At 41.3% G+C, this 12,931-nt stretch overlaps 1 protein-coding gene across 2 annotated transcripts in view; it reads right to left on the bottom strand.

Annotated features, from left to right (window-relative positions):
- Nucleotides 1-12,931, bottom strand: part of nfatc3a (nuclear factor of activated T cells 3a) — a 53,738-nt gene that overhangs the window by 14,992 nt on the left and 25,815 nt on the right. Inside the window, exons 4-8 of one of the 2 annotated variants that reach the window (XM_034557963.1) lie at nt 6,048-6,247; nt 5,397-5,569; nt 4,751-4,891; nt 1,020-1,075; nt 755-881 (exon numbers count right to left, since the gene is read on the bottom strand). In XM_034557963.1, coding sequence (XP_034413854.1) covers nt 755-881; nt 1,020-1,075; nt 4,751-4,891; nt 5,397-5,569; nt 6,048-6,247 — 697 coding nt within the window. The remainder of the gene's footprint in view (nt 1-754; nt 882-1,019; nt 1,076-4,750; nt 4,892-5,396; nt 5,570-6,047; nt 6,248-12,931) is intronic. The other variant, XM_034557974.1, reaches the window with a different exon arrangement.

Consider the following 12,931-nt stretch of genomic DNA (forward strand, 5'->3'; position numbering starts at 1 on the left):
TTCATAAGAAAAATAACAAAACAATATCAAATAGCAAGAATGTGATTTTAATGAAAAACATTTTGGAAGAAAACTTCCAAAATATCATGCCGAGTTTCCTTACTAAAAAATGTATATCAAACCACAACACAAGGTTGATGTATAGTAAAAGTTTCTTGGATAGCAATATATTAGCATCCTAATAGCCCATGTACAGTAAATGAGAGAAAGAAAAGGTTGGCGTGGTAGTTTTTGTAGGCTTCACAAAAATAAACAATTTGCAGGTGTTAATGTTATTGTTTGTGGAAGAGCAATGCTTCCTTTGGCGAGAGCATGAGAGAAACAGGGTTAGTGAAACGCCTGAGGAGAAGTGTGCAACATGAAGAACACGCTACAACTGCCTCTGCTGTCAGTCAAACACATGTCATGACCGCGGGAGATGAACAACAGCAGGAAGCAGTACACTCAAAGGAATGCAAAGTAAAGCTTGAGAGGATCTCTTTGTGTAAATGTCTGTGAAATAAGTTGCAGAAAAATTACTTAGAATCTCAAATACTTAATATAATAATACTAGCACCTAAAAACAGCAATAAAAAAAAATATATATATAAAATATTAGCAACATTGTGCAGGCCTTGCCTGTTTTGTACCCTAGACTTTTTTTAATGGAGCAGTTGTAAATCTGACCCTCGCCCCACCAATCCAGCCGTCACAAAAAGCCTGTTATTGATGGTCAACGATAATTTCTAAAAGTCATGACAACCTCTCATCTCACCTGAAAGGTAAGTGAAGCGTTGGGATTGGCTCCTTTTCCGCTTGCCATTGCAGACATAAAACTGCACCTGCACAGCTGAGCCCACAGACTTACTGTGGTAGGGAGGGACCTCCACCATGATGCACGACTACAAAAATACATTGAACATTATTAATACACACTTATTGCCATCAAAATACAATTCAATTTGCATACCCAACAATTCAAATACTAGCACAAAAAATGTACGACAGACATGTTTATTTGTTAATAACTGACAACTTACTCCTTGAGTTTTCTCGTGTAATATTTTTGCCTCAACTTCCCATTGTGGTCGTCCATCTAGGGGGAATGGTAAAGAATAAAAAAGCTAATTGCATAAGCCAATGATAATCCTACTGCCATAAGCAGGCAGAAACATACTGTATATTGCACAACATATTACAATTTGAAACGTTTACTCTAGATACTTAAGGAAATACTGTCATCCTTCCTGTAACTCTTAACATTAAACCTCAAAATCGCCACATTTGACAGACGAAGAGATCAGAAAAGACTTCACAGTTCTGGAGTGCAGGTCTGGCTAAAGACAGGCAGAGTAGTGCCCGTCTGTTCAATGAAGAATGAACTGAGGGCTCAGTGGGTGATGAAGCAGAATACAGGACCATTGTATCACCATTGTATCACCATTGTATCACATCCTCACATAATGTACTAGCCAGTTTTTTGGACAAACACAAAACCTGCTGTCATCATTCATACAAGCAACTTCAAAATACACTGTTAAAATAGGCCAACCAAAACCAACAAATGGAGTGAAAATTGAAATGAATGACGAACACAGAGGCAGTTATAAACCCAGGCCACACAGGTTCACTGATGACTACAGTTTTATCATTTAGACCCCTTTCGAATTATAGTTAGCTATTTTTTAAAGTAACTTCCTCAACCGGAGTGGCTCTCTTTGCACTCTCTGTACAGTGCTTTCTCAAACAGACAGAACCACACGAGGGTCCAGTGAAGCACACAATTTAATTTTGTTCTGGGGAACCATAGACATCCAAATGATGTCATTTTTAAAGAACTAAAAGCCGAATGGAGAAAATCCTTGCAGCTATTAAATAGCAATCAAATGTCCAAATATCTTGCTTTTTGTCTTGCCTGGTTAAAATTATGGAGAGAGCAGTGGAATAATTGTAATTAAAATGCATTTAGACACTTCCGCGTTTCTGGCTAGAAAGCATCCTTTCCAGTTTTCCTATGAGGGACCTAATGGTCTGGCCAGACATCTTAGGGGCAGCTGCTTGGAGCGAAGCAGTTGGGGGGAAAACGGCGACAGGTTTGCCGTGTGGTTGGAAGAAATCACAGTCATCTCAGCATCGAGAAGAATAACAACTAACTTGGACAGGACAGCTTCTTAGTGGAGTCTAACACATTTGCAGTTGCCTATATCATGGTGTGCCCACGGTGCAAGTATACTCTGCACCTGCATTGCCTCTTCCTCAAAACCCAAAGGATTCTCCCAAATACTAGTCAGGCATCTTCAACACGTCTGCAGAGGACTGGCCTATATGAGTAGATTCTAACAAGCATTCAACTGTAAGACTTGTAACATTTAGGCTATTAAGCGGTCTACCAAGATCCACACTCTACTGTAAGTCTGTAAGACTTTAAGTCTGTGATTTACCTGTTCTAATCTCACCCTAATATTATCCTTCGTCATAGTAATCCCCTGGCACATTAGGCAGTCATAACCGTAAAGAGACACTCTCTATTGTGAAGATGACAGAGAATATATTTTTTTCCAATGAGCAAGTGACCTTGAATGTCTTTGCAGCTGACAGCAGTGCATTATAGCAGTGCAGCTTGTTGACATTCAACAGGCAGGAGCAAGGGCCCCACATGCTCCGTCAGACAATAAGCACCGACAGGGACCTCATACCGCGCAAAGACAATGTCTCGGATCACCGAGACACCCTGCGCTGGCCAGTCAGATGATAAAAGAAGGGTGATTACTGTTTATGTTGTAACATCTTTGTAAAAGCCCGCGGCTGTACAGAGTACACATGCTGTATTCATCACTATTCAGGGTGGTCAGTGGTACTGCCTTTAAAGTCCACTCTTTATATAAACAATCATCCTTGTAAAGTTGAAATACTTATACCAATTATGGACCTATTTTAATGTCTGATGGAGTCTAGTAACTCTGAAACACTAATCTTAGTTTTAAGTAAAGACTATGCAATACAGAAAGTGAGGAAAACAGACATCTATCACTGATTTTAAAACCGTATTTATTTTGTTAAAGGCCTTTCAGTTAGTACGCTTTCAGCATATTATCCACTTGCCATGAGTACAATCCTGAAGACGTAAGTAAAGGTTACAATGCTATGCACACCAAGAAATAGCAAACATAAACTACTGCATTATAGTTTGACATGGGTGTGCTTAAAAATAGGATCTCAGATGAACAAATGCGAGGATCTCTATTTCTTTATATAGTAAAGTAATGTATAGTACCATCCAATAATCTCTTCTGTGTACTAGCAACAATAGTCCGGTCTCCAGTTCCTTGTGAATCTACTGTTCAATTATGAGATGGTGGAAACATATCTGTCATTGCCTCTCTTTCTTTTTTTTCTTCCATTCCTTATACTTACTCCAATCAGTGCTTTATTGCACTAAAGCAGGCGGATTAGTCATGATGAGGGGGATCTTTTACACAAACCCAATCAACATCCTCTTCCCCTCTCCTTTAATATTCTTTCTGTCTCCTCCCACAGTCCGCTGCCTTCGTGCAGCATGAGGCCCAGCTTTCCTCCCTACCCAAGATGCACCTCTCAAAGCTTTCCACTTGCTGCTGTGCTGTAAAGACTTGACCATCAGCGAGTTGTTTCACCCGTGCTGCTTTTCTATGCCATGCTTCACATGAAAGAGCTAAAGACATTCCTCCGCGCTGCTTTTTTCCCCCTTACAAAATCCCAGAGAATGACTCGCACTCGCAAAGACAACACCACTCAACTTTCTGCCATGTGTGAACTTGATTCTGTTGCTCTACATCACAAAGGTAGCTCAGGCAGGCAGAGACTGGCTCAACGAATGCTATCCATTTAAAATTTCCATCTCTGTGTTTTGATTACAGAGTGAAAAAAGATAAGGCAGAGAAAGACAAGAGACTTAAGTGAAACCGGATGACTAGCACATGGAGTTTAACTAAGTAATCTCTTCAGCCTTGGCATTTGTTAAACTGATATAAGCATCTTCTAAAGTCGCAAATACTCAATTTAGTAGAAAGCATGCATCTGTTTTGTGTATTTCATTTCATATTAGCCTGTCTTGTTAAATGTGTGTCTGTGATTGTGGTTGTTGGATAGCAATGACATAACAAACTAATTGCCTTCCTGCACTTTGTATATTGTATTTTCTACATACATGTTTCTGTAAATTAAACTATTTCAAACAAACACATTTGCATGTTCTTAATGACATTTTTGAGTAAGTAAACTAAGTGTGGATGATAATCAAAAATATGTACCTTTTTTTTGTTTTTTGTTGTTGTTGTTTTGCCTCACTCTACAGTACGTGCCTATTACTGCCTCATGCCTGCTTGACAGACAGTATTACTAGCAGACATAAATCTGTTCTGCATTCGACAAAATGCCCTGTGGGAAAAGGAGACTTGTTGAGGCTAAGATAATGATACATGTCTTTTTTATATCCCTGCAGACACGTATCAGCCATGACTACTATAACATCTTCATAACCTTATGCAGATCTTTGCAACATTTGCCAGATCTACACATTTCTGATTCCAACCTCAAGTGTATGTAAATCTGCAACACTAAAGAACACGATTGTGCAATGAACTACATGAATGCCACGTGTCATGTTTAACTCACAGACTCCTCTCTGAAAGAATCTGTCAGACAAACATGAAACATGATTTTTTACAATTGACACAAGCTGTTTCTGCAGAGGTGGTTCAAGGGTAAGCTGCTGTGAAGACACAACACTTACCAGGGCCTTTCTCCAGGAAGATGACCTTGGACTCTGGGAAGAAGTTGGAGCCGGTGATGACCATCTCTTCTCCCCCGCTGACCAGACAGCTGGTCAGGCTGGTTTTGTCAACCTGGGGCAGCTCTTGAGCCGAGCGCTGGGCTGGGAGAGACGCAGAAGGGGTTGAGGGGAAAAGGAAGATGATCATTTTCTGAGCTATGTATATTCACACTGCAGTCTATTTGTTAGGGTGGACTATGGATGTACGACAATATAAGCAGACACATTAAGAAGAGCACTTTATAATACAAAATTGTCAAAATATATGGCCTCAAAAATGACCACCGAGTATTATCAACACTCTCTCTCTGACAGCCTCAGCAAAAAAGGTAGTATTCATTGTAGAGTTATGGCACAGACAAAACTGAGCGCATTAACATTATTAACATTTATCAGACGTTCTTATCTAAAGTGACTTTCAATGAGAGTAAACAGTAGATTAAAACAACATAAAATAGCCAGATTGAAAGCTTGCACATAAAGAAGTGTGGAAAGGTTTGTGTGTGTGTGTGTGTGTGTGTGTGTGTGTGTGTGTGTGTGTGAGAAGTTTTCTGAATGAATATGTTTTGGTGTGATTGCATGTGTGCACTGGGTAGTTGACACTCACAGCACTCCACAGGAATAGAGGCTGCTTGCAGCGACAGCACCTTCCCGTTGGATTGAGGGATGTGCACCCTGAACACCACGCGAACCCGCGTGTTCTTTCTTCCTATATCCGTCTCCCCCTTCCGTAGCTCTATGTCTGAGTTCCGCAGCTTAAGGATGCCAGCACAGTCGATACTGCAAGGTAGAGGGGAAATAGTTGGCCCCATACGAAAATCACTAAGACATGCATAAGTAGGCCTAGGAGTGATAAAATCAACCACAAGCCCAGCAGGGGATTGGCAATGAGAAGCAAATTAAGTGTTGAATTCACAAAATAAAAAATGCCTGTGAATATAAGGTATTACAACTATAAATGAGAAAGTCTAAATCCTTCCTATGAATTCAAATGTAATGAAACCAGATCTTATTTAATTAAATATTATATATAACATTCTGATGATTTATAATCTTAAATATTTGAATAAAGGTTGCTTTATTGCTCCATGAGTATGATTTTCCTCTGTGTCCGACTCTCCTGTTTGTTTAAATTTGGAAAACCTATTAAATCTCTTTTTGAAGATGTAACTGCCCAATAGGACCATAAACAGGGCTTCCTTCGTGTTGGTAAGCAAAAAACTGAGTAATGTAACCGTGAAGTGCTTCCGACACCTACCCGGCTGACATGTTGTTTTCAGGCAGGAGAGGAATTTCGAGAACTTTGGTGCTGGAGACGATAATTTCTTGGCTGGCTGTGGCTACGGTTTTCCCGGTGATCCGGTGCACCTGGTAGAAGGCGTGCGGCCTCAAGTAACGGTCGTCTGCTGTTCCGATGAACATCTGCAGGTTGATGGGCTTCTCACTGTAACCAATGAGCTGAGAAACGAAAAGAGTGTGATGGAAAAAAACAAAACAAAAGCAGATGTGAGTTCTTGGGGTTCAGATGAGAGGTGTGAACAAAGGAATACTCTCTTCATTTCCACTGCCTTCAGAAGGCCACTTTTTTTTGGAGGGAATTTAAATGTCAGGTTGAGGGTGTTGCGATATTTCTGGCAGGACCACTGGATATTCATCTGCCACTTTGGCCTCCAACCAGTTCGTCACTGATGTTTTCAACTAATAGACTTATAATCTTTTCCCCTTGCACGGCTGTCCCTTAACAGGATGCTGTGCACTGTTACCCCCACAAACCTCACCAGAGCCCTAAACCTGTTTTGGTCATTTGTTCCGAGGCCAAATAAAAGTTGTTCTACAGTGGTTACCAAAAAATAAACTAACTGAGAGACCTGAGTTGACTTTAAGAGATTCTGAGAAGAACAAATAGCTTGTGTATTAATTCATCATATCAATTAACAACAAATAGATGTTGAATTATAAAAAAGCACAATTCACATGATCTTTAACTAATTCTCGTACACATAAAAGGCTTTTAAAATACACTGTTGCTAAAAGTAAAACATTTAAAAAAAGGACAGTACAAAAGGCCCCCCATTCGTCACTGAGTGCTGCCACCCTGGTTTCCACTTACACAGGTGAGATGTTGGATGGAGGAAAAGTGTTGCGTGTCAGGTAGAGACAAGAGGAAGATGGAAAGGGGAGCAGAACCTTTCCTCCTCAGAGAGACAGAAAACACAGGCCACACAATCCCACCACTGTTATAATGTTGTACTTGGCAGACCCCCCCATCCCCCTCCTTTTCCTCCCCCCGCACATATTGCCCTCGCAAGCCCATCGAGTTTAACAGAAAAGAACAAGTCCATTCATTGCTGTTTCAACCCAGAAACTGCCAAGCCTCAACCCTACCACAGCCGGCTACTGACCCTTTCCTCCCAGCAGCTTTGCGTCACACACTCAGTCAATGTTTGGTACAAAACTGTGGTGGGTGAAAAAGTGGGTGTAGCTTGGGATTTGTCATGTGCTGTTCCAAAACCAGCTAAAATAAAAAGGATTAAATTGGTCACAATCAGGCCTTGGAAACATATGTACCTGAGAAAAACAGTGAGCAAGCACTACCGAAGAAATGTGTGCTTGGTTTAAAAATATATTTATTTATTTATTAAACTCTCCTGGTTTGCAGCAGGATTATTAAATGCAACTTATTTCCAACATTGGTAAAAGGTGTACTGAAATCAATGGTTTAATTGGTGTTCACGGGAACATCTGTCATTGGATTTACTGGTCGTCTGTGGTCATGATTGTATCTCCCCGTCTTTCCCTCTTACTTCCTTGACGGCCCCCCGTGGTGTAAAAAGTTAAGGTATGGGGCACCTTTGTTGAACTGAGCTGTGTAAAAACTGAAATATTCTGTGTTTACAGCAGGTTATGTGAGAGGACGAGCCTCCAGAGGCAGATACTTAAATCTGAATAATGCTTCACTGTTCAACTGAATAAAAACCTTGTATCTTAAGATGGTTGAGCTACTGAGCTCATTAAAGACCCATTGGTTCCCATGAGATGGTTGAATTTAAAATAGTACAGGGGAAAATCTATGACTAGCCAGTAAACAAACTCACAATCACACGTTGTTGTTACTACTTAACAACAAGTTAGTTAAGAGCCCAATGGTTATCTTAACATAACTAGATTAATGTGTTAATTAATGTGTAGCCTATGATTTTGCCAGATTGAAGACGAATGATTATCAACTATTAACAAATAGTGAGGACATATTCCTCTCCAGTGTGATTATCCCTGTGTCTCAGGCTACAGTCTGGACTGAGAAGTGCAGGTCCATGTGGGGAGGGGTGGGGGCTTTTAAAATGTAATATCCAGCCCCCAGTCTTTGTTTTGATGCAAAAACTTCCATCCCCATGGTACGTTGATACTCTTCCAAAACATCCTCCATGTATTTTACCTGCTCAGTGATGAAGACGTGTCTGAATTAGAATGAATGACCAGTAATCCACTATGTTTTTGGGTGTGTGTTTGCATTTCTGTGCTTTGGACACTGCTGTTAGTTCTTGAAGTGCAGAGGGTGCTGTGAGGAGGCTGAATTAAACCTCTCACACTAACCCCAAAGATGACGACAAAAGAGAGAAGCTTCCTCTTCACACAAAGTACATACAAACTTACGTAGACAGTGTGTTTCTGATATGTAACTGCTTTATGTGGCACATGAAATGTATTCCGAAGGAAATTGCACCAAGAAACAGCACGAGTCTCCCATAACAACCAGTAATGTGTTCATCTTTGAAAACCGCATTAGATCATAAGAGCCACATGAAAGTACAAATCTAGCAAGTAACAAGCTAGCGGGTAATTATGCACTCCAGTCTGAATGGATCCATGGCTATAAATGACACCATTATTCTGGATTCAAAGAAACATTGGGTCACATGAATCAACAGGCTTGTTGGTTGTGTTGCTTGTTTTATGATAATTTCTGCACACTGTGGAAGTTATCACACAGAGTGTGCACACTGCTGTGTGTGTGTGTGTGTGTGTGTGTGTGTGTGTGTGTTAATAAATTAGGGCATGTTTATTCACAGCACCATGTGTGTTCCAGACAGCATAGAATGAGTTAACAGTTTCTGGAGGAATGTATCTGTAAGAGAGAAGAGAAGGATGTAAAACACTGAAAAGCTTTGACCTTAGAACACAACAAACGGAAGCACGGGAAGGCGAGTGTTTCCAGCGAAATGCCACGAAAGAAACCCCACAATGGAATGGAGGAAGGAGGAATTGTAATTAACTGTAAACTCATATTCATTGACAGCGTATACAGCATCACGTATGCATATACAAGTCCTGTAAAGAATTAATCCAACCATTAAATGCATTATAATATTTCTTTTTTTTAGACCTCCAATTTCTAAAGCATTTAAAAGCAAATTATCCATCTTTGTAAAACCCTTGCCTGGATGAAGTCACTTTCTGGTGCGCACACCTCGCTACGACGAGTATAAACCAAGCTCTTCCCCTTTCATCTCCGACTCTTTGTGTCCTCTTGTATTCTCTCTGTTTCTCCGTCTCTGCACATAAGGGCTTTGGTGTGGAGCCAGAGTGTTGACAAACATACACTTGGCAGGCCAGAAGTTCTTTTCATATCAAATAATCAACCAGGAAAACCTGATTAGAGGGCCAGAAAGAAAGAGCTCACTTTAGCAGTCCCAGTGAATCAACCGTCACAGAAACATACCACACAGCCGGTCTAATTCAGTCACTCTGCCACAGTCACAACACAAATGTTTTCCGTTTGGTGTTCCCTCGATTGGTTTCAATATGATTAATTTAGATGATTGGAAAAAAAATTGAGTAGCTTACAAATGTAAACTGTAAAAAGTAACAAGTCAACATTCAGTCAACAATTACACATGTACGCCTTACAACACGTGGCTGGTTCAGAGAATAACATTTACTTTACTCCGAGCAGGTGGGAAGCTGCTAGTACCAGTTTCTCCAAGAACATAGTTCATCCCACATTTTCAAATCAATGTAATAGCTTTCTAGCCCGAACAATACACTTTATAACCCTAAGACTACATTAAAACAGTGGAACAAATGCTGAGTGCAAATGATGCCATGAGCTCCTCAAATAGCTATCCAAGCACACTTCAGAGGCCTATTTGCACCGTCAGTTCAGAAATTGGCAGGACATGTAAACAAACACACATGGATAGTACCATGGTCCTGGCAGAGGCATCGCGGCAGTGACATGCACACGGCACACACCCTTGACTCGTTTCACATTCCTGTGTCACCCCCTCCGCCAACTCCTAAATCTATACTTGAGTGTGAAATACCACAGGAGGGTGGTCTCTTCACTTTTAACTCCTCACCTTTCTGCCTGTCCAGAGTTCAGCCCAAGTAACTGTGGCCTGATAGAGATCAGTTCTTATATTAAACCACACTGACATTAAAGCCGGTCACATGTCCCAGGGCTCGTTGAAGCCTGTAACTGACTTCTGACTGTGGATCAAATTTAGGATCCCTCCCTTAAAATAAAACCACTGGATACGGTTACATTCTCAGCTCCCACTAAATAAAGTCCCCACCTATTTTTGGCCTTCATCTGTTCCACTGATCCAGTAATAAGGCTAGCAAGCCGAGGGGAAAAATATCTCCCATCACTGCACACACACATAAACAGGCAACCATGCATACAAACACCAGTGTTTTAACGTATTTTTTACAAATAGAGTACAAAAATGACAGCGGTATTATTATTATTGAGAACTAATCTGTGCTCTTTAGGACTTTTGATAATGGGGTATTTACAGGAGCAAAGCTAAGATGGAGCACATCACCTGCTCCCTGCAGCAAAACACTGCCTCTCCTCACTGTGTTTCAGCAACAATTACCTGCAAGCATCGCTCCTCCCAATCATTTCATGTGTTTCTCTTTTTCTCATTTTATCCTCTCCTTACTGTATTTCTTCTTTCCTCATCACTCATTCTCCTACTCTTCCTATCCTATCCTAAACTTCCATTGTTCATCTCTTTCCCTGTGTCACTCTCTCCTCTCTGTCCCTGTCCTCGCCTCTCACCTACCTCAGCTCTAGCCCTCTGCCGTAACTCGACACTTTCTCACAGCGAGCGCCTGACTCTGCCAAGTTGTTTCCCTGTGTTGCTCCACTGTTGCCATGGTGAGACCCTCTGTGCGTATGCAGGAGTGTTTGTGTGTGTGTGTGTGTGTGTGTGTGTGTGTGTGTGTGTGTTTGTGTGTAATTAGCAAGCAGCTACGTACAATCACATTGATGTAAACTACAGCCCTGAAGCTTGTGTTGGATGGTGACTGTGAGAGAATGTGTAGTTTTAAGCACACTAACTTTAGGTTTTCTTTAGGTGTGTGTATGCGTGTGTGTGTATGTGTGTGAGAGAGAGAGAGACAGAGAGAAAGACAGAGAGAGAGTAGCAAATGAAAAAACAGGGGCAATGGTGGTCAAGGTCACAGGCCCATTTTAACTGGCATTGGTTTCCCTACTGTAGCACTGTGGCACCTCGACCTGGGATCTATGGACAGACACACACACAGCGCAGCTCACACAGGCTTGCTGTTTGCCCAGCACACTGGGGAGGGCAGAGAGAGCCAGGGGGGCCGGTTGACTGTTTGTTTAAACAAGGTCAATACATGCGCACACACAGGAGCGTTTACTGTATACTGCATAAGGGCTGTATAAGGCCTTGCTAGACTGGTCCAAACTCAATTCTTCTTATTCCTATTTCTTTCCTCCCCCACCCTCACACACACACTCTCACACTCTCACACACACCTCTGTCTCTCTCCTCCCCTCTCACTACCCCTCGCTGTGCGCTAAGCCTGATTACAACAAATGTGAGCCAAGCTTTCAACATGTTTATATGAAATACATCTCTAGGGCAAAGCAGCACTAGCTCCAGCCAGTTCACACAGTGCAAACCGCATGAATCTGCATTGTTGTCTATGTGTCTCCCAATTATGGCTGCCAGTCTAATGAGAAAGTCAGCATGAGTGAGACCTGTCAAGGCAATCGCAAGAGACAAGACAAGGGTTAAAGACACTGAAAATGTGAGGGTTAACGACAGAGACAGACACCAATGGGGTCATGGACATGCATTTAAGCGCTGGGATTGAAATCATGTAATGCATCTAAGCCAGTTGAAATCTTGGATAGCCTCTGTCATATTCTCTTTCAAATCCTTATTACCAACCATGGCTTCAATCAGTTGTATTTACTGTTGCAACAGGATGGTGCGTATTCATCTGTGTACTGCATGTGGTTCTTCACTGTATCTGACAGCCTTTTTCTGTTGTGTCTGGCTGCCTCAATGTGTAGCAGCAGGTAATACCAGAGGGGCTCCTTATATTTGTGTGGGTGCAGCAGCACTCAATTAAGCTGTTTAAATGCGGACAAGGATACCTCAGCAAGCCAGAGAGGCTTTGGACTTACATGTCTCCTAGCAACAGGTGTACCGATTATGGTCTGCAGCTAGCCCCAGAGGAATGGCTAAAACAACTAGTCAGCCGGCAAAGAGGTGGCCGGCCAATGTACAATCATTTCAAAAAGGTCAGGTGGTCAATCATATTGCAATAAATTCAGAAAGAATTAGGAATCTTTTAGAAATAACTTCCAAAATGTTTCTAACATTTGCACATATCCTTATCAAAACCATAATGCTTGTTTCAAGTTTGTAGAATGTATTTTGTAGAAACAACTTTCAACCATCAAAGATGTTCCTATTTTGCCATTTTGTTATGCTTTACAAAAGAAGGAGTGGAAATTGTTCTAATGGATAAAAGCCTCATAAACATCGCTGACTTTCTACTCTGTGGCTAGTTACAATATGATTGGCCCCAAGTGTTAGTCTTTGCATAGGAATAAACAGCATTCCTCACAGAACCCTGACCTATGAAACATGTCTGTCAAAACAATTCAATGTAAACACTGTCACGCTTTGTGGCCTTTGTTTGTCTGGCTACCGTACATACAGACCGAAAAAGAGCTGGCTGCTATGACAATAGCTAGTCAAGGCTTTATGACAAACATCTCTCTTTAAACCACTGCTGGTCAACACCCTCAAGTCTTATTGGTATTAGCAGACAAACGCTCAACACTATGCAGTCTCATCTTAGTACAAGTTA

This window comes from Cyclopterus lumpus, chromosome 3 (assembly GCF_009769545.1).
Source record: "Cyclopterus lumpus isolate fCycLum1 chromosome 3, fCycLum1.pri, whole genome shotgun sequence".
NCBI lineage: Eukaryota > Metazoa > Chordata > Actinopteri > Perciformes > Cyclopteridae > Cyclopterus > Cyclopterus lumpus.